This window comes from Alosa pseudoharengus, unplaced genomic scaffold (assembly GCF_046254945.1).
Source record: "Alosa pseudoharengus isolate Yale_2024_CS ecotype anadromous, Long Island Sound unplaced genomic scaffold, YU_APseudo_1.1 YU_APseudo_1.1_scf_9, whole genome shotgun sequence".
NCBI classification, from domain to species: Eukaryota; Metazoa; Chordata; class Actinopteri; order Clupeiformes; family Clupeidae; genus Alosa; species Alosa pseudoharengus.
Window position 1 is genome coordinate 8,609,242 of NW_027468881.1, and position 27,875 is coordinate 8,637,116.

A 27,875-nucleotide genomic window follows, 5' to 3' on the forward strand; every position below is an offset into this window, starting at 1 on the left:
AGGCATGGGCACAAACAACCCTGCATCTTTCCATGCTGGTACATGTAAATCTGTGAGCACACACAAACCCACAGACACACACCCACACTGCACTTTAACATTTCACACTCTGTAATTAATCCGAAGCCCTGAGCTCTCTCTCTCTCTCAGTCTCTGCGTGTGTGTGTGTGTAGAAAGAGACAGGGAGAGTGAGTAAGTGTGTGTGTGCGTGTCAGTGCGTTCATGTGTGTGTGTTTGTAGAGGGGGAAAGAGAGGGGGAGAGAGAGAGAGAGAGAGAGAGAGAGTGAGTGGCTGAGAAGATGGAGGAGAGGGGGGAGGGAGAATGGTGGGCATGTTGTGAAGCGTTGACTGATCTCCTAGGCGACGGCGCTTCCTTTTTTTGTTCTCACTTCCTCCTCCTCCTGTCTGCTGGACACTGAAGGAACATGTCACAGAGAGGAAGACCGAAACCCCGGCCCACTCTCACACGCTCGCGCTCTCTCTCCACCCCCCTCCTTTCGCCTTCCTTCCCTCTCCACCCCTTTCTATCCAACTCTCTATATCTCTCCTTCCTTCCCCCACAGACCCGCTCTCTCTCTTTTTCTCTCTCTCCCTCTCTGCCCCCCCCCCCCCCCCCCCCCCCCCCCCAACCATCTCTCAATCCCACCACACACTTCCCTGCCAGGTTTTCACACAAGCCTGTCTTCACCCCACATTCTCTCTGGGCCATAAACTCCCACAATCCCCTGGGAGAGAGCACTGGGACGCCAGCCCCCCACCCCCCGTCCCGATTTATATCATCCAGTGAGGAGATCACAGGGGAGCCGCAGAAGTCTGGTTTAATTAAGATGTGGCATTTGGCTAAATGGGGAGGATGTGAGAATGTGAAGTGCGGAGAGCAGCTCGGCCAGACAAACTGCTTTAACATGAGGAAGAGAGCTTCAGCATGGGAGAGCAGAATTAAAAAGGATGCAGTGCCTGACCAACCCCCCCCCCCCACCCCCACACATAATCATAAGCGCCAGAATGCAAGACTAAAACATCAGCGCTGATGTCATTGCCAAAACACACACACACACACGCACACACACAGCCAAACAGACAGACACACACACATACATACATGTCACCCTTTTTCTCATGGCAGCCAGTTGTGCTCACCTCCCAGCCCTCGATGTGGGACTGCAGCTGCTCCAGGGCCTCCAGTTTCTCCATCTGCCTCTTGGTCTCGTTGATGTTGGAACACACAGCCTTCATGGTCTGCAGGGCCTCCTCCACCGCCGGGTAGTCTTTGTGCTTCTTAGGGGTGCGCTTCAGAAGCTCCTGCATAAACAGCGCACAAACAGCACATCACAAGACATCAACAAACACACACTCACACACCAAACAGCAGACAAGACACTCACACATCACAAGACATTCACACACTTCCATATTTCCACCATTATCCCTGCAAGTCTTTGAAAGCACGCATAGTGTGAGACAGTGTGTGTGTGTGTGTGCGTGTGTTGCCTGTGAGGAGTGTTTCTTACCTTCAGCAGGAGTGGGTATTTGCAGATTCTCTGGATGGGTGAGAGCAGGTAGCCCTCCAGCGGCACGTCGGTAGACTTCTTTCCCCCCAGCAGCATGCAGTGCTGTCACAAGGCCATACACACAGAGAGAGAGAGAAAGAGAGAGAGAGAGAGAGAGAGAGAGAGAGAGAGAGAGAGAGAGAAAGAAAGAAAGAAAGAAAGAAGAAAGAGAGATCTCCATTAAATATATCCACACGGACTCATAGCTTCCAGTCCTTAGGAGAGCCTAGAGAACACACACTCTGCATGGTCTCTCATCAGGGCTTCCATTTACATTGCTACAATTCTTCAGGTTATGATTGAGTGTGAGGAATCTGCCCTCAGGCCAGACAAAAAGTCTTGACATTCCTAAAATAGCACACATGTGTGTGTGTGCTAAGAGTGTGGTCATCCACACGTCACTCATCCTGGTCCCAGTACATTAACAGCTGAGACCTCCGCCTCCTTCTCTTCTGTTTAGACAAAGGTTCATCTGCCCTTTAATTACTCAATCTTTCATGTGTGATTGCACCATAGATACTTTAAATAGTAGCACTAACAATGTGCTTTTTTAGAACACAGTCAGATAATGATACAATGAAGAAATGTGCAAAAGCCAAGAAAAACACAGAAACAAAACACGTCGACTGGATGATGATTTAATTCTAATCGGCCAGGCAAGTATATAGTCACATGATGTGTTATGGTACAGCAACTAGTCTTAGCCAGAGCAAAACTCACCAGCAGGAAGGTGCGTACGTGTGGGATTTTGTTGAGTTCCATGAGCAGGCGGAGTGCTTTCTCGTGGTTGCTGCAGTACTCCCCGTACACCGAGAATCTGCCTCTCTACATTCACATGCAAAAAGAAAACAGACAATCATGGAAACAGTCAAATGGAAATAAAAAAGGGACTGAATTTACATAAACTATGCGTTTTGCTTGAAGGGTCTGCTCCCTAGTCTTTGCGGAGAAATTGGATTTTGTTTGGCTACAAAGACCGGGGGAACCTTATGGCTTTACATCATTACACTTGACCTAGTTTGTCCAGCTCAGGGCAAAAGCAGGAGTAGCTGAAAAAAAGAATGTGCTTATTTGTGAAACACATTTCCCTGTAGATTTTCACACATAAAGTGGCAGAAACATTTGACAGGGTGCTGTGGCCTACATTAAGGTGTGTGTGTGTGTGTGTGTGTGTGTGTGTGTGTGTGTGTGTGTGTGTGTGTGTGTGCGTAAGGCAGCAAGTGTGCGGCAAGGTTGCTTCATAACCAGAGCAATTAGCTGGATTAGCTCATTGGCTGATATGATCCCTGTGCAACCGGATCAGTCCTTTTATGTCCATTCCTCCTGGGCATACGAGGTGCTCAGGTGAGCTGGGCGTGAGCCCGGCGTGTTCCGTGTGAATGAGACTGCTATTAATGCTTGATGAGGCGGCTACACTTTTCAGGGCCAGAGCTTAAGTGAGTGTGGGCTGCGGTGACTTCTCCCAGCAGAGGGTGATGCCTCAGCAGAGACACGGAGATGCTGCTGCCCAACGACCCCAGAACACCCCAGGATGTGAAACCGAACCCCCACACACAAGTTAAATTACCCATTTTACATTGCTGAAAACTGCGTGAATGGTCATGTGATTTGTGCGAATAGTCATGTGATCCATGCTTCAGGCTTCCCACCTACCGTCTAGGTGTCCTACGCGGACAAGATTCAGACAATGAAAAACGTGCTGTGTGGACGAACGAAACAATGTTTTAAAATGGAAATGGTAGTAGTGGGGCTGTAGTCCCTCAGGATGCGAAACCCAAACCCCTACACATGAGCTCATCAACACTTCTGGAGCCTGGGAGGCAACGTGACACTGCACAGCCCTAAAGCAGGCAGGACCAGATCACTTCGAAAAGAGTGCTGATCCTCGCCACAATGGGACAGAAATGATCCGTGTTTTATGTTTCCCATGACAAATGTGGTAATGTACCTTCAGGTGACGGTGGGGTTTTTCACAGGTGAGCGTCTGGGTTTGCTCTCAGGTGAGTAATGGATGTATCCCCTTAGGGTAAGACGAAGTAGGTAACCTCATTAAGCATGTGGTGTCAGATGGTCACAAGGTCAAACCTGAAGGCTTCAGACGAGGGTTCTTTACACGCATGCGCCAGGCTGTCTGTGCTCTGACAGAGAGGGAGTGGCACGTGAATACTGCTAAGCCCTGACAGCCCTCTTTCCCTTCCTACGGCAGAGGCTGTGAACTGTGTCACTGTGCCTCTCGATTGTCACAGAGCTTTGGAGTGGTCCCCGCACCAGAGGATGAAGAAGCTCGCAGCCAAAACAGAGCAACTGGCAACACCAGCTGGAACATCTGTCCTGGCATATGTTCGGAGAGAGTGAGCGAGCCACGCACTGTGGCCGAGGGGGCTTTGTGTGTGCGAGCGTGTGTCCGTTATAAACACACGTCTTCAGCCAAAAACGTCTGCTTACACCCACCGAAATAGATGACCTGCACACATGTCGATAACTGCGAGGAAACAGAAATAAATAACTGCCAGAGTGGCTGCGAGGTTGGCACGGCCCCGCTGTAGGACTTATCATAAGGCGCTTAGCGGCAAATTCATCCCGCATGAGCTCGTAGTTAGGAGCATTAAGTGTTTTTGGAGACCATTGCGTCAGAGGATCTGGACGACGATCAGAGAAAATACGACAGAGCATTGTGTGGGTTTTCACTCGTCTGAGGGGCGTTTGAGAACGTGAGGCACTGGGGCTGGTCGCATCCACACGAGTGACACCAAAGTATAGGGTGACGTCTGTGATGCCCATGTGGCCGTGGTGGTTGGGCTGTACAGAGCTTGCATGTGTTGTATGGTTATTTGTTCTCATTTTATAGCAAAAGGGTTATGGGAGGGGAATTATAATGACATAATGGCAGAGTGTACATGTGGCGAGGCAAATTATAATTGTTAAGCTGGCGAAAAATAATACATTTTGATGCATGGCTCAAAATTACAAACCTACAAACCCTAAACTTGTCCTGCTTTTATGGGTGTGGCGTCTTCATGGGCAGGGAAACAATTGGATGGCGAAAAGAAACCCAGGAACCCCAGCCCCTGCCTCAACCATCAATTAGGGATGTCAATCATCAAGACGCGTGGGACATCCAAAAGTCCAAACACGAGCACAAATATTTATTTTTACTGTTTAGAAGGGAGGAGGGTTACGCACGCAACAGCAATGCTGCCCTCTGCCAAAACAGCCGGCACGATTCTATCAACAGCTGGGATGATTCAAACAGTTAGCGAGGGAAAAGTCAAGATCTGTCAATGCCTCCCTTTGAGCCCTCCGGGCCTGACCCTTGGTGACCTGGGATACCCCTGCCCAACCCCACCAGCTTCCTGTGGCAGGCAAACATCCCCTCCACAATCAGTAGGCTTTCATGTCCCTCATCCACCACCATTTTAAAAGGCCTGCACTTGTGCCCAGAATAGCCCAACAACTTTGTGCACTCCTTTGATAAACATTTTTTTTTTCAGACTAAACTCAACTTCAGACACAGCCAAAGAGTGAGTCAAAGCACAATAAGAGTATTGAGAAATCCCATAATAAAATGCTTGTTAGTGCAGACTGAATCTAGTAGTCATCGCCACTGCAATATAAAGCAAATATTGATGTTGAAAGTGCGCTCAAACATTATCCCTTTTCCTGCCCTGTTCCAGGGACGTTCCAGAGCGATGAATGTGTCTCTGAGGAGGGGGACGCCACTGGCCAAAAATAGTGAATAAAAGAGAGGGTCATTTGTATGGACTGCCGCACGGCCACTGCTGGTAATTGGCCCATCGTTCAGTATACATTAATTTCCAATTTAACGAGACCGCTGTCACAAAGTCATCAATCTCAATTGAAAAATGTATTCTTTCTGCTTCTGTCAGATACACACAGAGTTTCACACATTGGCTGGTTCCACTCTACAGACACTTAATCATCCCCTCATGTGAGTCTGACTGGTGCATTTGGGGTCAGAGGGCTAGGAGTGGGGTCATCAGAAAAAAGGGCAGCAGATTTAGCCGAAAGGTCAAAGGTGAAGCAGAAGAACGGGGAACAGAGAGCCGACGTATCTACAATGCAGAACTGATGAGCTGCCAAGGCCAAAGACATTCCCCCCACTTTTCACCATCAGTGCATATCATCATCCACAGACAGCTGGGAGAAGTTACGACCCACTTGGTTTGTCCACTCTGTTAGACCCCTTCTGGCCCTTGAGTCTGGTAGTATCAGTCACGTGAATGTGGACGAGCACACATCAATGTTGATAAACTAGTGTCCCTCTGCAGTTAGCCTTGTCCAGGTGTATAGGCACAGTTAGCAGAATATATGAAGTTGTTATGTAGCAGTATTGTGCAGCTGGATGCATCAGATCAGACATAGTTGAGGAGTAAGTAATGTGTGGATTGGCTTCTCTACTCACAAAATGCACAAACACGTGTCCCAGGGCATGCTGCGGATGGGGCTCCGGCTGCAGACTGGACTCCACCGCGTTCAGCAGCTCCTTATGAAGCTCCATGATCACCTCAATGTTGGAGAAGAGGATCTGCAGCACACATATACACACACACATCATCAGCATACACAGAATGCAATGGCGGGACAGGGGGTGAGGGGCATTGTGGGAGCAGATTAATGGTTTTTTGGCATCTGGAGATGACAGACATTGTGGGAGAGGGTGAGGGCTTTCTTAAGTATATTTTTGGGTTGTTTGCCTTTTTTTAGATAGGACAGTGACGTTCAACATACCTTCACTTGCTCATGCGAGAGACACTGTTGATCATCTGGAGTTTGCTTGATCCGCTGCAGGAAGGCCTACAGAAGAGGCAGATGATGGACAGAGTGAAAAGAATGGAAGAAAGAAGGGGGGAGGGAAGGGGTGACAGTGAGAAATGTAAAACCAACTTCACACTGAAGTGCATGACATCAGCACATAAAAGACACCAGGGATTGGATGGCTACAAGTTCATGAGGTCATAAACCGAGGTCAGAGGTCAAGATGGCTGGGGAAAGGTCTGTGTTGCTTTATGAGTCCAAGGGGGTGCATCTAATTACAGAACGATAATCACAGACTTTCAGTGACTGATTTGGAAAAGTTTTAGTTTAGACCACCATGTTTCACAATGATTAGGCTACAGACAGAGGCACACATAAAGTATTTAAATGAGTACAACAGATGAGACAACAGGGCGGACAACAGACGAGACCCAGGCAAGAAGAAAAGACCAATGTTACAGAGCTGAGGTAAACCCTTCTCAGTGACCATATACTCTGAAACCTCAACCAGGCTCCAGCATAAAGAAAACAAACAAAGGAGAGAAAAAACAAAAACAAAGACCACAGCCATGGCAAAGGTCAAGGTAATTCAATAAGGGTTTGAGAACAAGCCAATTCAGTAAAAGCTGCGAGCGGGCAAGTGAGCCTGAGTTAGGGAGGGAGGGAAATGTAGCACTCGTGCTGATGGGAAACAAGTGAGAGCGGGAGGCAGAGTAACAGAAGCCACCAAGAGAGAGAGAGAGAGAAAGAGAGAGAGAAGAGGCCTAGCCACTGATAGGGTTACACTGAGCACCGCCAGCAGGACCAAGACGAGAGCCACACTACCGGCCTGTGATCCGCGGCTGGATCAGGTTGCTGCGGCGCTTGCCTTACACTGATAAGCAGCTAAACAGCCACGACCAGGGAGCTGACCTGAAGCTGAGGGTAATAGTTAAAAAGGCGCCAGAATTAGGAGATTATGGACAAACTGCCCGTAATCCTGTCATAAGATATGCAATATGTTCCAGCACAAGGGCAGAATTAGTGCAAGTGTGTGGTGCACCACTGGGGCAAATCTAGGTCTACTTCTGCATAATCCTCTTGGCAGGACCCACTGTATTATCCTGCTTCATATGTTCGTGCATTACAAAGGCTGGTCCTTTCTGCAGGCTTTATGCTTCTTATATTGTTCTAATATGTTTATTTTCTGTTTCAATAGGTCGACTTAGTATGTTATAGAATAAGAGTTTCTCAACTGCACATCTAGGGTGGTGGCTAACAAATCTTAGTATATCTCTATGCAAACATTTCAGACATTATCACAGCTCACTATTCATCAAATGTTATTGCCTTTGTTTGTCCTATTTGCACTGTAATGTTATACGTGAAAACAAACATGAAGTAGGTTCAGCCAACGTGAGAGGGTCTAATATGGTCAACCTCAGCTTCAGGAGTGAAACGTGTTTATGTTTGAACTAATGATCCTGTTGACATTATCACACAAAAGACCTTTTTGTTACCAGCATTGCACTGTTTAGATGAACACAGCAAAATCACTTCCCACATCTCAGGCTCTCATCCACGTGCAAAGATCCCATGAAGAATAACAGAAGAGAGACAGAGGCAGAAAGAGAGAAGAAGAAGAAGAAACGGCAACAAAGACAATTAAAAAAGTGAGACAAAAAAAAAGAGAGAAAGAGGGAGAGAGAGAGAGAGAGAGAGAAACCCAGCATGACTGGGATTGTTGAAAACAGTGCCTCCCTTAGAGAAAAAAGGAGACAAACCCTGCCTCTAATTATGGCTGTGTGTTGGCAGGGAGGCGTTCTCCATCCAGACACAGTCAGTGCCTGTAGAGAGCTCCGCTGTCCACCTCTCGGACCGTCTGTCCATCCCTGTACGCCTCTCCCTCTCCATCTGTCCTGTCTGCCGTCAGTCTACACATCTGACAGGGCATTTTAGGGGTAGATCCTCAGCAGTGTGCACCTTTGTCTTTGTCTGTCTCGGTGAGTGTATTGTGTGTGTTTGTGTGTGTGTGTGTGTTTGAGAGAGAGAGAAAGAGAGAGAGACTAAGTGTGTGTGTTTGTGTATGATGAAGTGTGTGTGTGTGTGTGTGTGTGTGTGTGTGTGTCTGTGTGTGTGTTTGCATGGCACACCAACCGTGTGTGTTTTCAGCTGTCTCTCACCTCCCTACTTGGCGACCACAATGACAGGACAGGGAGTGCCCACCACGGCCGGACCACAGCCCCTACTCCACCCCCCCCCCCCCCCCCCGCTGCAGCCCTAATGACAGGCTCCGGTAGCTCCATCACACATTAGCCCCAAACTCTTTCCTCACTCCCTTTCTACTTCCTCTCTCGCTCCCTCCCTCTTTCTACACTCTCTCCATCCCTCCGTCTCAATCATTCCCTTGTATTCTTCTCTGCACTATCTCCCCATTACATCTACATACTCTATTCATTACCAAGCATAAACCCTCCTTTTTCCAGCCAGGAGGATGGGCCCGATAAGCAGAGCAAATGGATGGTAAGTGTATCAGCAAACATAGTTACAGAGCACTAAAGCCTCTTCCTCATCACGCTCAACGTTAAAAACAGACACAGACGAAGCCTCCGTCTGTTCTCGGCGTCGGTTTCGTCCGTTCTTTTGTTAACTTCAAGCTTACGAATATGCACGAAACAGCTCAACGTATAAAAAAAAAAAAACGTATCCATTGATGCACGAAAAGGGAGTATAAACTAGGCCTAAGAGCTCTAATTGGGTGAGAGGAGGTGGCGGTGGAGGGAAAGAAAGAGTAAACGTGTTGACATGTAAGCAGTTTGGGAGGTGAGGCCAGGGGAGCGTGGAGGCGTTGGCCGGCGCAGGCCTGCGCTGCGAGCGCTCGCTGGGGTGGAAGTGAGCTGGCAGCGTGCGCTAATTAAATCTCCCATATGGCTGCCCCAACCACATCCTCATCGCACTCACTCTGCAACGTGTGAGCGCGCTTGCACAACCAGAGACGCCAGGGGCCCCCGAGAGCTACGGCACACAAACTCACACTTACAGTGATGGCCAAAAGTATTGGCACTCATGCTAAAGTTGACTGAAAAGAGGAATATAAAATCATCTTTTGGAAATTGATCTTAATGCCTTAAGTGAAAAATGAGGAAATATCTAACCTTTAAGGACACCAATTTTCTTAGTGAATGAATAATGTATCATAAATAAATAAATGTTCTTCTTTAAAATACAGGGGTCATAAGTATTCCCACCCCTATGTTAAATTCCCATAGAGACAGGCAGATTTTTATTTTTAAAGGCCATCTTTCCAAAAGATGATTTTATATTCCTCTTTTCAGTCAACTTTAGCATGGGTGCCAATACTTTTGGCCATCACTGTACACGTACACATACGTCCATAGATCCATCCACACCTACACATAAACACAGGCAGACACATACAAACACAAACACACACACACACACACTCTTCTACCTACCACTACCATTATTAATGGTAGCACAGACAAAAGGAATTTGGCACTCACACCTGCTAGTAAGTTTATTAACACTCAGTTAACATTTAATAACAAGAAGGTCTCCAGTCCAGTCATGACAGATTACCAGTGCCAGCAGGGGTGTTAATGACACACTTGTTTTAAAATGCCACCAATTAACAAATAATTACTAAGCTGCTTGGCCATCCTGCTGCAGTTCTCTGTGAATGGCGGCAGCTCTTAAAAGCTTATCCCGCCTGCTTCTCAGTGAGTGCAGTGCAGTTTCATAGAAACCTGCAAGCTCTCCCGGGCCTCAACGAGACGTGGCCCTGTGTACCGCTCCTCAGGTTTCAGGTGACCTTTCAGATGGGATGCATGTTGTCAACATGACGTCAGTGGCACATCCTCCGTGCCCATCACAACATCCACTTCCACATTCATATTTATTTGTGGCAAATGGAAACCGGCTTCCATGGCAACTGTTGTCACTGGCAGCGTGGTGAGGGAGCACAGGGCAGGTGTGCATGCAGGGTCTCACTACCACACACACACACACACACACACACACACACACACACAACGCGTGTGACCCTAAAGCAGGCCATTAGCGCTGGCTGAGGCTGGCCCCTCTCATGTTACACAGCGTATGGTGATGAGCTCTGAGCTCCGAGCGGCACCCACAAAGGTCCAGGTGTGCACTGGTGAACAGCTGGGCCAGGAGGAGCGGGGCCTCCTCATCAGACGCGCAGGGACGCATGAGGATCTGAGGCCAGACGTCACACTCCAGCAACCCAACAACTGGTGGGGAGGAGTCAGACAAGGGTGGCATTACTTGAACACACTCGAACAAAGACGTGCACACACAGACACACACATAGAGATGCGGAGCTGGTGTGTGTCCATATGTCACTCGAAAGGAAACAAGCTGTTCAAACAAGAATGCACGCACCTCCTGTTCCCTCACCGAACAATAGACAGTGAAAGTTTAGGCCTTCATTGCAGAAAACATTTGGAGGCATGTTTTCTTGATGAGAGAAATCTGGTTCCTGCCGTGCTTTGGAAGGAAATGGCTGCTTCCTTTGTTGCTTGCATGAGTAATTCCTCCATGCACCACTAGCTCATGTGTACACTACTGGTTTGTATAAAGGGTGTTGCTGCAGATATCTGGTGTACAGGTGTGTGTGTGTGTGTGTTTGTGTGTGTGTGTGTGTGTGTCACTGATTGTGGGCGGCTACAGTGTGAACACACTTCCAAAAAGCATGCAATTGCAAAACACCGAACCAAACCACATGTAATCCTCCTTGAACTAACAAGCATAATAAACACAAACAGAACGGAACACACAGTAACATAACATAACAAACACCCAAACACAGCAGCAGCAGCCAAGCAGCACATGGGCCTATCGGAGCAGAAAGCCAAGTGGTCACAGCTGACTTGTCTCTTGTTTGGAGTGTACAAATCAGTTAACGGTCTATTTTAAAATTCAGGAACACAAAAAGGGACCTAAGGCAGTGTGTGTGTGTGTCTGTATGTGGGGGGGGGGGGTGTGTCTCTGCTACATGCTACACAGGGGTGGTGGAGGGGGTCTAATTAAATGTCTCAACTTTCAAACGCCTGCAACGCTACTTTGTTTCACTTTCACGCTTGGTAGCAGGAGGTCAGGCACTTCCGCAGGAGCAGTAGTCTGCCTGTTAACCCCGCCCTGCCACAAACACACACACACACACACACACACACACACACACACACACACACACACACACACACACACACACACACACACACACACACACACACACACACACACACACACACACACACACACACACACACACACACACACACACACACACACACACACACACACAGGATTGTGTCTGTCTTTCATTAAGATGTTAAGAATCAAATGGAAACCCCTCCCTTTTCCGTTTAAAAAAAAAAAAAAACACAACCGCTTAGCTCCACCAATTCGAGTACTGCTAAATCAAGACTTATCTCTCACCTCAGGCATCAGCAGTGACTAACAGCTCACAATATCGGCACAGGTGCTCGAGTGGAAGAGCTGCATCACACAGATGCTGCAGTGTAGCCCTGGCAGCGCCCGTCGCATACATACCCACAGGCATCTGCAGCGTAGCGGGCACAGGTGCTGCAGCCTGGCAGTGGGCATCTGTTGCGTCAACACAGCCATGCCTATGCATAATGGACTGCAGAGCAAGGCCCTGTGGCATCACAACACATGTGCATCAAGCCATCTGCACCTGTTGTTGTGCTATGCAGTAAAGCCATGTATGTGTGCTACTAAGAGAACAGAGAAAGGAAACTGTGGACAGGGTTGTAAGGGTGGCATGTAGGGTGGCATATGTGTGACAAGCAGGTTTATTTTTGACTCCTAGAATGGCACTGCGGGCCAGCTCAAGACCAACTGTGAGCTTTTTAGCAGAGAGAGAGAGAGAGATGGAGAGAGATAAAAAAAAAAAAGAAAAAGAGTAAGTGAGAAAGAAAGAGTGAGAGGGGAAGAGAGAGTGCGATGGAGAAAGAGAGTGAGAAAGAGCGAGAGATGGAGGGACCAGGGTGTGTGACTGTTGTTTTCTCCTCCCTCGCGCTTCAGCTAAACGCAAACAGGAAGCGAGAGCGGCCACTGCTGCAGTCGGGCTTTCACAAAAGCCGCCACAGTTCCGTTTCTGGAGCAGCGCCTCTGCCAGGCCCAGCGCTCACCGCGGCCCATCAGCTGGACCACTGCTGCAGCCATCTTGCAGCTCACTCGCTCTGCCTCTCGCCGAAAGAGGAAGGATGTCTCTGGACAGGAAGAAAGGCCTCGTGAAACTAAAACATGCATCGAACGCAACACGAGTAAGTGCCGAGTTAGTCAGCTTGCTGATGTTGACAGCAGCCTCAGCCACAACCATCACCACAGAGTTCCGCTATAGACTGGACAAGATGTTTAAATGCCTTGTGTCAGTGACTGAATAAGTCACAGACATCATTTCACCAGCTAAAGGCGCTCACACTAAAGCAACACCCCACAATAAAAAAACAAAACAAAAAAAACAGATGAGGTGGGAGACCTGCTTGTGTTCACCTCCGACAGCGTTGGCAGATTCATTTCAATCTGCTCTGTCTGGAGGAGATGGCCAAACCAGAGCCCCGGAAAAAAAGGCCTCACGCAAAGATTTACGCCCCGTCGGATACTTCTGCGATTAAACCCGAACGCCTTCCACTGGACTTCCACTCCGCACCAGAGGGGCAGGGCCCAGTCTAGTCCAGTTTCTGAGGCTGCGGAGGAGCAGGGCGTGGCCCTGTCCAGTCCCTCAGACAAGCAGAAGGGACGGCGATGGAGGGCAACTGGTCGCAGGGCTTTGATTTGGCTCAGTGGAGCGGAGATGGCCGGCCAGCATGGAACGATGACCTGCACGGGCCATATGCTGAGTAGGACCTTGAGCCGCCGCGGCGGCGCTGCGCTCGAGCAACAGGGGACCAGTGTCCAGCCTTCTGCCTGGACTCCTGCTTTAGGCTGGAGCTCCACTGGGTGCGGGGATGGCAGCAAAAACCCTGAACAGAATGTGTGCGCACACACAGACATACAGACATAACAACTGACTGACAGACACACTAACACACACACAGACACACCCAAACACATGCTGACGTTTATGCATAAATGCACACCCTTAGACACAGACATCAACTCAAACTGAAACATACAATCAGCACTCTCACATTCATGCCCTGGTTTTCATTTGTCTGGCTTCGCAGCACTAAATCTGACACACTGCCTTTTCACTGTCATACGTGGTGCTCTTAATGGGAAATGAGCTCCCCCTATTCTAAAGTAGTCATTTGCAGAAGCAGAGAGGGGATTAAAAGAAAAGACAGTCCCGCAACAGAAAGAGAAACCCACATCCACACCGAGGCCACAAGGGAGTAACCTGGACCCCCTCTACCCCCCTCTTCTGCCCCCTCGGGCAATGGGACAGGTGGCCCAGGGTTGAAATATGAGCGTGGCAGGCTTAACTCTCCCCAACCAGCTGGAATCGGCTCTTCTGGGTGAAACACACACACAGACACACACACACACACACACACACACACACACACACACAAAGACAGGGCTCCTTAAATCTGCCCTGCAAACCTGCATTAAAAATCTGAGCGGTTCCTGACTGCTGAGAGTAATGTGAGCCCTTTGGACAGCCATGACCAGCAGCTGTCGACTAGCCGGCAGGAAGCGTGACGCTCGGGCTGCCCAGCCAGATTGCAGTTTTTTACGCTCCTCAAGGAGTGTCACAAGTCGAAGAAGGGGAAAAGGGAAAAAAAATGTGGTCAAAACTGGTCTCATTCTCCTCAGTGACAGATCGGGCCACTGAGGAAACCTAGCATTAGAGTCAAGCAGAACACAACCCAAAATGTTTGATGTTTGACAAAATTTACAGCCATATCCGATCAGTCAGTTCAAAGCAGTGTGCCAGCTGAATGATGCTGTGCCCGTGGAAGAAGAGATTAAGAAGTCAGCAGCAACTGTCTGGTGACTTCACAAACTACAGTGCTGGGACACTTCAAGGCCTTTGCTCCATTTCAAAATAATGCAAGGCGGCTTGCAATGGGTGCGGTCACTACAGAAGCCTGGACAAACAAAAAGTATGGTACAATCTGCGATGACTTCAATGGCTTGATGACTTGCAGTCAAACTCTGCTCATAAAACAGAAGCAAGTTAACATATTTTTAAAAAGTAGCAAGTTTAATCACAACTCAAAAGAGATTATCTGGTGGAATTTGTTATTAACACTTATATAGAGTCTAGTAATCAGTCAGGGTGGTCCCCGCGACACTGACTAAGTCTGCCCATGTTACAATGGGCTTACGTATTCTAAATGAAGCAACATGTTGCATGCCTGGATGGGCCGTGTGAAAAGGTCAACGTCATGGAGAAGTTGGACTCTTTCTTCACAGGGGGCCATCTCACATTGAGAAAGTAGGGCAAACCCCAAAGCCACACTTAGCAGTAGCAGCACTCAATGATACAAGTTTGGAGTTCACAAGAAGCTCCATGTCTTTCAATCACTGAGTGTGTGTGTGAAATGATTTATGGGACACACACATTGCAACAGGCAGCAGTGGCATGAAGAGACCTGATGGTGGAGATCTGATTGCAATAGTGAGGAGATACACACACACACAGATACACAGATACAGACACAGACAGGGTCAAAGAAGGATATCAGCATGGGACTAACTGAAGAAACACCAGCGTTGATCCAACTTGGAATGCAGAAAGGTACAACTCGGAAGGAAGGAAGGATAGAGAAGTTCATTTTCTCTAGCCTTTCTCAAGGCCAAAACATGTGATCTTGGCTGATCTGATGGTGTTGTGTGTGTGTGTGTGTGTGTGTTGGGGGGGGGGGGGGGGGGTAGCGGGGGAAGAGACTAAGCTAAAAAGCAGAAGAGGGAAGCACAGGCAGAATAGAAGACTGCTGTGTCAGACGGGAGGACAGAGGAAGAGCTGCACACACACCACAGGGGGCACCACAGTCAATGACAGCTGTGTACATGTGTGTGTGTGTGTGTGTGTGTGTGTGTGTGTGTGTGTGTGTGTGTGTGTGTGTGTGTGTGTGTGTGTGTGTGTTTACATATGGGTGTGTGTGTGGCACTGTGAGCACATTTACATTAGAATTCCCTCTGCTGCCAGAGGTACTACATTCCTAAGATACCTGACAAACAGACTTTCCTCTAAGCCCCTCAGCCTCTGCCCTGCTGATTTGAAAAACAAACACTTATATACTAGCAATCTACACTTTGACAGTAAACTCTCATTTTCAGATAATAGTATTAAGTACAGGGAGTAAAGACGTGGCATGAGCCATCTAAAGCTACTCCGTGCTCGTTTCTCCGACAGCTCATTTGATGAAAACAAGGCTCACTGGTCTGTGCTCTCCACACTCCAACCGCAGAACCCGAAGACAGACCCTTCCAGAGACTGTGTTCCCCCAGCACAGAGGTGTCTGTCATTCACACCCAATTTACCCCCAAATACCTTCCATCTCCGCCGCACACAGACCCAACCCAAGACAGGCTCTTCTCTGTCTGCATGTGTGCGGCTGTGAAGCGGAGCACCTCGGCACGTCGAGAAGGAAAATCACAGTTTGGCTCACATATCATCACCCATGCTCGTCACCTCTCACACTATCGCTTTGCTTAGAACACACAACGACAATGAAGAGGGACGTGACCAGAACGGCCCCTCTACTGCATACAAACAGTGACGATAACACAAATAAACTGGCCATGCGTGCAGTCTTTTATTCCAACTGTTAGCCACTACTTCACTCTCTGTCTCTCTCTCTCTCGCATTCTTTTTCTGTCACACACATCCACTCACTCACTCTATTTCACTCGCTCCCTCTCTTTCTCTGTCTTCGCCATCTCTTCTCCATGCTCTGTGAGCAAGCAGTGTGTCACAGTCTCTCACGGTGGTGGTTATGTAACAGGGGCCCATCCAAACACACACACACAAACACACAACCCCCCCCTCACACACACACACAACTGATGAGCCCATGTGCACCCGTGATCAGAGAACATAGCAACTCTCCACGAATCAAGACAACCCCTCCTTCTCCAATTCCCTGAAGCTCCAGCATTCTCACCATCCCTCATCCCCCCCCCCCCACCTCCCCGATCTCCTTCAGCCTCTCTTCATGGGGCTGGGCCAGGGGCCTTGGAGCCCCGCGCTGGTTCCCACACCGCGCACGAGGCGCTGGCGCGCCACTGGCCCAGCCCAGGGCCGGGACGGGACGAGAGGGAACGAGCCAGAGCCAGCGCCACCAGAGCCTCATCTGAATGCGGCGCTGCAGCCGCGGCCGTGCACAGAGGCTCTTTTCAGGGGAGCCTGTGAGAACGGAGCTCCGACCAGGAGGAGCGGCGGCGGCGGCGGCGGCGGCAGTGGCAGGCGCACACAGCTCGGGGGAGCCCCGCGACAAAAAGGGGGCCGCTTTGGGCTGGCCTGGCGTGAAATCGAATAAATACAACGGCAGCAGGGAGAAGAGAGAGAGAAAGAAAGAGAGAGACAGGAAAAGGGGGGCAGGGAGAAGAGAGAGAGAAAGAAATAGAGAGAGACAAACATGGAGAGAGAGAGAGAGAGAGAGAGAGAGAGAGAGAGAGAGACAGGGACAGGGACAGGGAGGAGAGAGAGAGAGAGAGAGAGAGAGAGAGAGAGAGAGAGAGAGAGAGAGAGAGAGAGAGAGAGAGAGAGATAGAGAGAGAGAAGCCCCCGTCTTTGTGGCGGAGGCCCAGAGCCCAGAGGAAGGGAACAAAGGGCCCAGCGCTACAATGAGGCCTGGATGCCAGGCTCTCCCCTTTATCCCCACACTGCCCCCTCCTCCCCTTAGCCACTGCAGCCCACAACAACAAAGTCCCCTTTGAGTAGCGGGGCTCTTGTCCTTCACTTCCGCTCTAAAGGCCCTCAGAGTTCACGGCTGCGTGAGCTGCCAGTGCGGACGGAAACCGGCCCTCCGCCACGGAAACGCAGGGACTGCCCCCCCCCCACCCAGAGGACGCCTGTGCCAGACGCGGCACTGCAGAGTGTGAGAGAGCGCACAACGCCCAGCCCAGAACAACCCAATGGCACCGCACTGGGTAGCACAGAGAGCGATGCGGAAGCACACATTGTGATTCTATACAGCCCAGCACAGCACAGCACAGCACAGCACAGCGCTTAATGGAGCATTCTAGTGGTAATACACATGAGGGCAAGGTGAAGGTTATTGCAGCTGTGACTACAACAATAACCAAAAACACAAAAATAGACAGAAAAAGACAGCTGGAGGCTGAACAAAAACACAAATATTTCACGGTGTCATTGTAGATCAGTAGATGGTAGATGCAAGTCAGAAGATGTGCCAGCATGCACAGGTGCACATGTGCGTGGGTGTGTGCGTGTGCGTGCGTGTGTGTGGTGGGTGTGAATGAGTAAGTCAGTGAGTGCAAAAGACCGAAAGAGGAAGATTTCAGCGGTTTCCTGCCATGCCATGTTTCCCCTGACTGTCGGTTGTCTTCTATGATGTGTTGACCTTTCCTGCTCTTAGCTGGAAAGTACTGACAATAGTTTTGCATAGAAGAGAGAGCTTAGCCTCACGCTAGCTTCAATAGGCCACTCCTGAGAACAGAGGCCTCGCTGGCATCGCAAGCGTTTGGCTGAGAAATGTGTCAAAATCGGAGGGAGGGGGCAACCAAATCCACCATAAACTATAGTCATGGATGTTCACAGACAAAGTGCAACAGAACCATGTTGTTCTCAGTGACACACACACACGCACACAGATGTCCTTAAGCAAACTTGTGCGAGAGGAGTGAGCAGTCGGCGGGGACAGAGGACATGCGGCGCAGCAGACTGAAGGGGCCATCTGGAGGGAGGGCCAGTGTGGCCGTGGAGGAGTGATTGGCCGTGGGGTAATGAACCATGGGTGCCAGCGGCTTTGCCCACCAGCGGGCTAGAGAGCGGGCCCTACACGCTCAACACAGCCCTTACTGTACACACACACACACACACACACACACACAAATATCCTACAATGCCAGCTTACACAGACTGTGATGCAGAGTTCACACACACACACACACAAACATCCTACAATGCAATCTCACGCAGAATTTATACATGCTACACACACAACCATACAGAGCGAGAGAGAGCGAGAGAACAACCACACACTGCACAGTGTTCTGCTCTTTATCAAAACTCTACACTTTGTTTTGGAGAAACCCACCCATTCCCTTCCTCAAGATGAGGTCACCCATCCTTATCCTTCCCACCACCCAGCGCAGAGTGCGACTGTTTGTGTGTGTGTGTGTGTGGGTGTGCCTGTGTGGTGTATGAGTGTGTGTAGGGGTGATTCTGCCATAGTCATTAGGAAAAGATTATGTGATATCCCTGATCAGAAACATCAGCTGAGGGCAAAGGCTTTCAAAGGACAAAAAGCAGAACAGACAGCCCTTCAGTGCAGGGACAACAGCTATCTCCACTTGACACTCTTAGTATGCTGCACGCTACAGTGCCGTTGGAGCAGTTTCACAGCTCCAGGCAAAGCCATCTCAAAGACGTTAGCCACGTTAGCTTGACTGTAGTGTTTACCTCAGCCTGGCAAACCATGACAGGCTCTGAAAAGCCAAACACTCCCAGATGTCTTGTTAACGCTGATTTGTTTTGCGTGTCTGAGTACAAAAATCACAATGAATGTCACTGAAGCTATAACAAACAAACACTAATAGACGTGCGACCACCAGCGCTGGTGCAGATAAATTCAGAAACGGATGATCTCTTTACATGAATGTCCCTGACAACAACAACTAACACAAACAGGAAACTAACAAGCAGCAGATGAGTAGCGACTGTGAGTGTTGACAGCAGATAACCTAAGCAACCAACCGGTAGATGCGAGATAAGATGACATCACATCTGCACACACACATACACACACACACAAACACACACACAGTAACTGCCTTAGGTGCAGTCTCTAGTGCTTTATCAATACCGCAACATTTGCACAACATAACCACAATGAAGAAAGAAAATTGAGACATCACAATGACCATGCATTTATTCAAAACACATTTATCATGACATACAAGGTTGTTGGTCAATCTGACGTCACTGTGCGGAGTTCCTGTAATGTTTTGAGGATTTATGACAGAATCTTTGCGATCTCTTCCCCAAGTTGTTTTTAAAACACTCCCCATTTCTCTATGGCCAGCTGCAGGGTACAGAGAGGTCAGGTTTGTGTGTGTTCTTCCACAGAGTTCTCCCTGGGGTTTATGCACTGCTGTAGAATTTGCACAAAGTGCATGTATTAGTGTGTCAAGCAAGCCTACACAAAGGGAGCGTAGGTTTCCTCCCCACGAGCCCTGTTTGCTCATCCACACTTTGTGGCTCACACTTCCGTCCGCAAACCAAACCAATAGGGTAATTCCCTTTTCGGAAAAGCTTGGGAATTTCTTTGGGACTTTCTCTGGGCACTCTCTCACAGCGCCCGAGGGGTCAGTGGGTTGGTGCGAGGCGTTCGGGCATCGTCCCAAAGATAGCACAGATATCAGTTACCAGGGTTCGTCCAGCACACTGGGCCAGACTCATGGCTGAGGTCTGCCCGTGGGACCGCGTGCTGTGTCACTGTGGGCACGGTGGTGTGGACATGGCAGCTCAGAGTGGCCAGTCAAGCCTGTGGACCACAGCCAATCCACGGAGCCCTTGCTTTCCCAGGAGAGCTCGGTAGTCATTGTGAGGGGAAATCTGATACTGGCGCAGTGATTTGGCTGGATTTAGGCTTGTCTTCTGTGATTTGGTCTGAAGTTTGGAGCCACTAATACAAACACGGCAAAGTCAACAGCACTAATAGAAACAAATATCGGAACATCCTCCACTTAAGTCCATTGTCCGAAAACTATGCAAATGTCACTGTGGAGTGACATAGGAACCTCTCCTCTCCTCTTGGCTGGACTTGACCGGACTGGAGTTCCACATGACTGTTTCTCTCTCTGCCTAACCTTTCTGTGGAGCAACACACCATCTACATTCCAGCACTTTAAAGACTGGCACACCTATGGCTGTCTAAACATGCGTGACATTTCATACAGTCTTATTACAGCTCACTTGCATACAGAGATAGAGGCATTGAATGGAACATCATAAAAGAAGAATGCCAGACACACATAAACACAGAACATAACCCCAAGTCTTTATGTAACCCCCAGGTTACATCCCAAAACTACCACTGTTAAAGCAAAAAGGGTAAGAGGGCAAAACATGAATGTCAACAGACATTTCACTCTGAGACTGAAATTAGTATAAAGTATGAAAGTATAAATGAAGTTGTCGACAGCATCAACTTCATTTATGCTTATATTTATAGAGTCCACTTTATTCTCACATAGTAACATAATGTGGGGGGTGGGGGAGAGACATATGTCACTACCAAAGCAACCAAACCGCCACACTTAACCACACAGACACACACACCCTGATGTTTCACACCTCTCGTTTTAATCTTTGCATCAGAGCGAAGTCTGGGGTGCTGAGAGGTGTCTGCTTTATCAATCTCAGTTCACAGAATCTGAAGAAAAGGTGTTGCTCCCACTCGTGTGGTCTAACGTACCTCCAGGTCAGCACATACAGCAGAGGCAAAAAGTGGGTGCGGCCAGGCCAAGCGCAGCCCGAGATAGCATCAGTGTACAGAGTAAGCATTCCGCGCGCTTGCGACCCGGTACTCACTCACCCCTGTTGGAACAGTCGCCCGAGTATTTGAGATGAAACGCAACGAGCGCGGCTGGCCACAGAGGGTGAGGCGTGTGTGCATGCGCTGCCGTGGTTCAGACACGCTCAGTGGATTCTTGGCATTCTTTGTGCCGACCTGTGCCTCAGAACAAGGCTTAGAAATGCACATGACATTGGGCTAAGCTGATGCCAATGGCAGCCTTTCTTCTGGTGGGGTGGTGGCTGGCGGGTGCCGGGTGGAGGTGGGCGGCGTACGCACTGGGGGGGCTTGACCCCAGACTGCCCACACATGAGCCTGCTGCTGCACCCACGGCAGAAACCCGATCTGGCCCCTGCTACTAGTCCCCTGCTGACCTTAACTCCTGCTGTCCTCAGTCCCGTGTACTGGAGCTAACTGTTCAGTCAGCATCAGACTGCAAATAAGTAGTGTGAGGCGGAATAAGACATTGGGGTCTCAGGAATTGGACGATAGTTTCCATCCTCCAGCATCAGAGCTGAAGGCCAAACTGACCTCTTTATCACTGGCTAGCCTTTCCACGGGAGACGTAAAGGGAAGGGAAGTAAACACTTGTTTCACTGGAGATGAGCTTCCTACAGGACACCATTAAAATGCAACTAAAAATTGCTCAAGCGCACCTGTGATGAGAGCATTACAGCACCTCATGCTTTTGTCCCTGAGGAGTCTCACATAAAAACCCAGTGGCTTTAAATATGTGGTTGCAGCATCCTGCTCACTGCTTCCTGGAACCTCTCGCCTCAAACCCCACTGCTATACGTACAGGAGGCGGCTTTAGGCCAAAGGTTACGTGGAGTTTAAAAGCAGAGGAGCAGGAGTCTGGAGCTATTTATACAGCGTAACCCAACACACACACACACACACACACACACACCAGGCTCCTCAGGCCTGAGAGACACCACAGCCAGGCTCCCAGCACACAGGAAGCTCCAGGTGGACATCCTCCATCCGCCCCAGGTCTGAATGGGGTCAGGGGGCCAGGCCTTCCTGTTTTGAGCAGCCATCCTCTGTAGCAGGGAAGCAGCTGCCTCATGGCAGTCAACACCAGCTGGCTGGGAAAGGTGACGGAGGAAGGGGGTAATAAGGGGGTCTCCCCACACCAAAGAGGAAAGGCAAGTCCTTCACCGAGTTAAGGCTTAGCTCTGGTCAGACAGGGGTTTATAGGGGTCCCTAAGGATTTTCTCAGTCTTTAGTGCAAGTTCACACAATTGTCAATTGTGAACACACACAAAAAAAGAGTCATTAGTGTTTCATAATTCAGCTGTGCTATTGTAAAGAGGCAAAGGTGTTCAGTTAATTCCATAATGACCATAATAAAAACAAAGGCTGCTTGATGGCCACAGACATGTGGACATGCAGACATGCTACATGGGGAGTCAGGGGATGAGGTCACTATGGCAGTGGGGTCATCTTCCAACAGGTGCTTCCAAACGCATTCTGCCTCAGTAAAATTCGTAATGCATAGTATGCAGACAACATCTGTGCAGTCCGGGTTTTCTGCTCGAGATTTCAACATGGTATGTGTAAATCTTACGCGAAAAAACTAAATGTTACCATACCACCTCCTTATTGACATAAGACCTGCTAGCTTTATCTCGTGTAAGTTGGGCATGGCATGTTGTCACTATGGGTCCAATTTCTCGTAGTCACCACTGTTTTATGTACAAGAAGAACCGAATCTGAATAAATCACTACGCAAAAGTGGGTTCTCCCGTAGCCTACAGCCGTAGAGCTTACACGCGTAGGATGTGATTACGGGCTTGAGACCAGAACTGATTGATGGATTTTAAACAATTTTTTACAGTCTATGAATTTGTCATGTTTTTGTTTGGCATTAAACTACATGCCTGGGGTGCGACATAAGTCATGAACTCAAACAATTAAAGAAAGTCACAGCTAACAAGATAATTTACATTTTGCTAGTGGCAGTGGGCAAGGTGTGTGCCAAGTCTTGATAACTGAGGGGAATTGTAGGGGGCGGGGTGCTGGTAAGTTCACAATGGGAGACTCATTGGGTCCGCTATCATTCAGCAAAAAAAACATTAGAATTCAGAAATCCTTGTGCAGGTTCAGGAAATCGGTTCAAGTCCCACAAGCAAGGGTCAGACTTTTCAGAATTTCTTTATTCTCTTTTCTCCAAGAGAATCGCAATGGCTGAAGTATAAAATAAGGTATTTGGTTAGACGTAGAGAATACTCTGCAAAAGTCTTATGACTGGCTCACTGACTGATCTCATTGATAGTGGGTCTGTTAATTGAATTTGGTCAAGTTATCTAGGGTATGCAAATATCGGCTACGGCCTCGCGCCACGAGAGGTCCATGACTTTTGCCTTCAAAGAAATGATTGATGTTGTATCGTTATGCTGTTCAGACCACTTGACACTTATTGTGTGAACAACAAAGGCCTTGTTAGCTAAAGATATGGGAAGCTTATAACACCAGGCAATTCGGAGTGGATTACAGAGTGAGGCGTATCTGAGCATTTAAAACATTATCCACACACGGGTCCGTTGTGAAGTTTGTCACCATTGCAATAGACATTTCACGTTTGTACCAAGCTAACGTTGCAGTCGAGAAGAACTGGTCAGAAAAAAACACCGCCATAAGTTCCCTAATTAATATAGCACCATAAAGCAGCAGTGGAAAGCTTGACCTCGACAGACAGACTCGCCCTTGTCTTAACAATAACATTGAGTCAAACGAGTCCACCTTTACATTATAGACTAGCTACGGCAGCCTACTGTCCATCAACTAGGTAGCACTCTGCAACAGGGTAAACGGGTGTTTTACCATCAAATCAATATTCAGTTCAGTTTCAGTACCACAATTTGGCATTGTAATGAGAGAGTAGCCTACCTAAAATTGCAAGAGGTCATACCCTGCAAGACAATTTCGGTTGCCCTCTTGTCAAAACCTTTCAGTATCCTAAAGCAACTTCATAGTCTACTCCAACTGGAAACATTGTTTCGTGTAAGAGAACATTTTGGGAAGCTGCCTTTTAACTAATGTGTGATGTGATGAAATACAAAGGGCTATTATATGAAACTTACCGACTGGAGAAAAACAAGTGTGCGCACGTAATCCCTCTCGGTGTTTAAAATCTCATTTAGAACACAAAGTCGCAACCTTAGTTGGCGGTCTGAGTCCCTGGGATTCTGAATCCCGTTTTCTTGCGGGCTGTCCTCTTCCTCCATTTTTCTGTTATCTCTCAGAAACTAATCCTAATACAGTGATGAGGATATCCAACGCATAAAACTTTGAGAGAACCACGCCGACTAACTAATCCATCTCGCCAGGAGCTGGCTACGCATCGTTGACTGATGTCCTAAAGGGAAGCGTTTAGTGTAAACTGTGGTCTACCAAACGTGGAATCAATTTTTCAAGAGCATCACACCGTGTACAACAATTACGACGACCACTCTGTCAATCTCTTTGCACAAAAGTCCATTCATCAACCTCTTATGTCCACCGTTAATTCTGAAGAGTTTCCTTAGAAAGAACTGTCTTTAGATAAAGTTGTTCTAAGGTGAAAATCTTATCTCCAATGCCCTGAATCTCCGTCTGGCGAGGCAGTCATAAGAATGTAAAATATAGAAGTGGTTCGTAAGTACTCCCGGTGATGTAATCTATACAGCGAGTTCCGTAGTGATTAACAGGCGGTCAGAAACTTGTGTGCTCACGCGCTGCAGGCAACACAGAACTGAAGCGTGCATTAGGCGAAAACAGCGGTGCCACACAGCAGGGACCGTCTGCAAGTTACGCTCCTCATCAATTTGCGTAACAAATTATGAGGGAACAGTTGGTTTCTGTCTCCGCCAAATCAGACGACTGTTTTGATGTTTTCACTTTTGTGTAAACAATTACATCTCACGCATTTACGAATACAAGATAAGACCTTTTTACTGCAAAAAAAATTCTGTTGCAAAAAATGCTCTTTTCTTTATTCTCTGGTTATGCAATTTCCATTTATGCGCAATTAATATCCATGTCATTCTTCTGTTCTGCAGAAAGGTCTACATAAACAGGAAGGCAACGGTTGGTGAGTTGGACATGGGCAACACAGGTACCATGAGATACCATGCAGTTGGTTGGTGTGCTGTTAAACCACGGCGCTTGAAGGCGTACGGAAAGCGCGATAAGCTGAGAATGGTGCTGCTTTGGTGGTTTAAAAAAATGGGGCAAAGGTTTCCTGCACTGTTTCTCGTCTTTGGTTGTGCTCAAACCGAGAGGAGCAGCGGGCATGGTGCTTTCTTATGATCGATCACATCCTGTTTACTCAGGTTGAGCACACACAGTTGGCAGAAAACGATAACACCACTGAACGGCCTCAACCCACCCATATTGGTTTTGCTTAACATTTCACAACAATAAGATGATTCACTTCTAGATAACTTTGCATGTAATGGGGCAATGTGTCTGTATTACTTTAATAGCATCTGCCAGTTAAATTGTGACTTTCAAGTCAGACTGGGTGTTCGCACACGCATCACGGATATCGCACCTGACAGGCATGTGAAGCATCAGATAGCATGACATCCGTTCAGCTCATCGCAATAGACGATAGTGTACCACGCCTGCTCAGGCCATGCCGCCTCTAGTGGAGCACCCTCTTCAGCAGCTGAGCCGAGGCTTAGGCTACTCATGGAGGATGCTTGGACAGTGGATGAACTCCCCTTCCACGACCCTTGGCGGCCAGCTTTTTGTTTTGTTTGTAAATAACATCAGTTAATAGAGTGCGAAAACTTGTATGAACAGAGGAGGCAATGGGTACGAAATACTGTTTGTGTGAATACTGTTTGTTATGCAGTGTGCACTAATAATTTGACTTTTATTTATTGGGAAGACGTGGTAGGATACATCTGTGGCCTTGTAAAAGCTCAACGACGCCCACTAGTGTTTTGAAGACGTAGCCACTGTGTGCACAAGGATAGACGGTTTTTGAGTCTATCAGGGGGACTCAGCAGGTAGCATACTCTGTGGAGCTAAGCTTAATTTGTATTGCTGAAAAAATAGGCCTATTAAATGGACCCCATGTCTAACAGCTGGAGTTTAAACTTGTAACTCTGGAAGTAACCCTGGAATGCTGTGATGCAACAATGTAGCCTCAATGGAATTTCAGTTTCACCCCTTTCATGTTTTGGGCCACCTGTGGTGAAGTATCATGACATGGTTTAGCTCTACACTCTGTACAACCACCCTTGGTCGTTGTATCAGAAGTCTAGACACAGAATTGAACATGTGGAAGTTGGCACTGTGGACAGGACTCCTCTGTGGCCATCTCTGTGGCGCGTCTCCAAACAGAGGGGACTTGGAGGAGCTGGAGTCCCTTAGCTCAATGACTGTCAAACACAGCTCCCCCTGCAGCACCACCTGCGGACTGGGCATCCGTGTTCAGGAGCTGTGCCCAGTGAGTGGCGGGGGGCAGTGTTATCAGCGCCAGGTGAAGTGCCTGGACACCTGGCAGTGCGGCATGAAGACACTTACCATCCAAGCAGGGGGGCGCGTCGACCTGGACTGCCTGGGAGAGGTGATGGGAGCCATGGGCCGTTTCGCCTTCATTGTGTCCTGGCGGTTTGCTCGCGGCATAATCACTACAGACAGCTCGCTCTTCTCGCGTCTAACAGTGCCCCAGTTGTCGCAGCTCAAGCTGGACCCACTGCAGGAGCAACACGCGGGCACATACTGCTGCGATGTGCTTGACAAAACCCACCGCCGCCTGAAGCGCACCTACTATGGCCTCAAGGTCATGCCACCAGAGCTGCTCCGCCTGGACTTCACCAGTGCTCTGGAGAAATGGGACGAGGTCTCAGTCTCGACCAACGGCAGCCAGACATCGGTGCTGTCCAGCAGCGGTGTGAAGAACCCGCTCATGATCAGCCTCACAGTCACCGCAGCCGTGGCGGTGCTCCTCCTGTTGCTGTTCCTCTGGGAGACCTACAGGAATGGGCCAGCAGGCCCCATGACCAGACCCACAAAGCAGAGCGGCCGCCAGCACGGACAGATCACCTGCAAAGATTTTGAAGAGCAGATCGGTCCAGGGCCACTTTCAGTTATATGGGACTATCTAACACGCAATGGACTCTCCCAAACTATGGTCATCACAGACACAGAAAATCAAACCCTACTGTAGATTTGTCAAACAAACAAACAATTAAATCCAAATAAATCCAAATACAGTAATACAACCGATTCTCTTTGCCTTGCTCCAGAACTGATGGATGTGTATTTGTGATTTCCCCCTTTTCAAGCATTTTTTCCATGGACCTGCAGCCGCCATCGTGAGACATCAGCGTTCTTACTTCTTATACATCAAACTGAAGTTCTGTTGAGTTGCTTACCTTGCACCTTGCTCAGCATTTCTTCCTTTTAATATAGAACATGTGACTGCTACATATGGATTGCCATTACATCATACAGTACTTCAAAGTAGGGGTTTGAAATCAGTATTCAGACGCCTACCGGTGGTCTGTGAAGGCATTGCGGGTGGTCACTTACTGCAGTCAATGATGTAATTTCACTGAGATTGCTTCCAAAGTCAGTCGTGGTTCCTGGATCACAATACATTTTTTGCTTTAAAACTCAAAATTTAGTCAAAGATATTGAAATTAGACTTCATTCAAGGATATGATCATTTACATGAACAACAACTCATACAGAAGTAGCTTTTTAAGTAAATATTTTGGGCTTTATGTCGATAGGTCGGAACTGAATCTGGGTGTCCATCGGCACCGAGACCCAAAGGTGGTACGGTGCTGCCACTTGCACCACAGCTACCCCCAAGTAGGTAACTATAACATCACTCACCGACTCATCG

At 48.4% G+C, this 27,875-nt stretch overlaps 2 protein-coding genes across 2 annotated transcripts in view; one reads left to right on the forward strand and one right to left on the reverse strand.

Annotated features, from left to right (window-relative positions):
- prex1 (phosphatidylinositol-3,4,5-trisphosphate-dependent Rac exchange factor 1) overlaps positions 1–24,892 on the reverse strand; it is a 66,420-nt gene extending 41,528 nt beyond the window's left edge. Inside the window, exons 1-6 of the mRNA XM_076277019.1 lie at positions 24,112–24,892; positions 6,300–6,365; positions 5,974–6,096; positions 2,271–2,375; positions 1,512–1,613; positions 1,141–1,302 (exon numbers count right to left, since the gene is read on the reverse strand). Of these exons, the coding sequence (XP_076133134.1) occupies positions 1,141–1,302; positions 1,512–1,613; positions 2,271–2,375; positions 5,974–6,096; positions 6,300–6,365; positions 24,112–24,255 (702 nt within the window). The 5' untranslated portion in view covers positions 24,256–24,892. The remainder of the gene's footprint in view (positions 1–1,140; positions 1,303–1,511; positions 1,614–2,270; positions 2,376–5,973; positions 6,097–6,299; positions 6,366–24,111) is intronic.
- Positions 24,893–25,591: 699 nt separating this feature from the next.
- tmem81 (transmembrane protein 81) lies at positions 25,592–27,191 on the forward strand. Its single transcript, XM_076276795.1, has one exon. It carries the CDS (start codon positions 26,223–26,225, stop codon positions 27,189–27,191), a length of 969 nt encoding a protein of 322 aa, XP_076132910.1. The 5' UTR covers positions 25,592–26,222.
- The last annotated feature ends 684 nt before the right edge of the window (positions 27,192–27,875 follow it).

Bases quoted from the DNA above. Each gene is read 5' to 3' on its own strand.
- tmem81 (XM_076276795.1), top strand. From the start codon at position 26,223: ATGACATGGTTTAGCTCTACACTCTGTACAACCACCCTTGGTCGTTGT.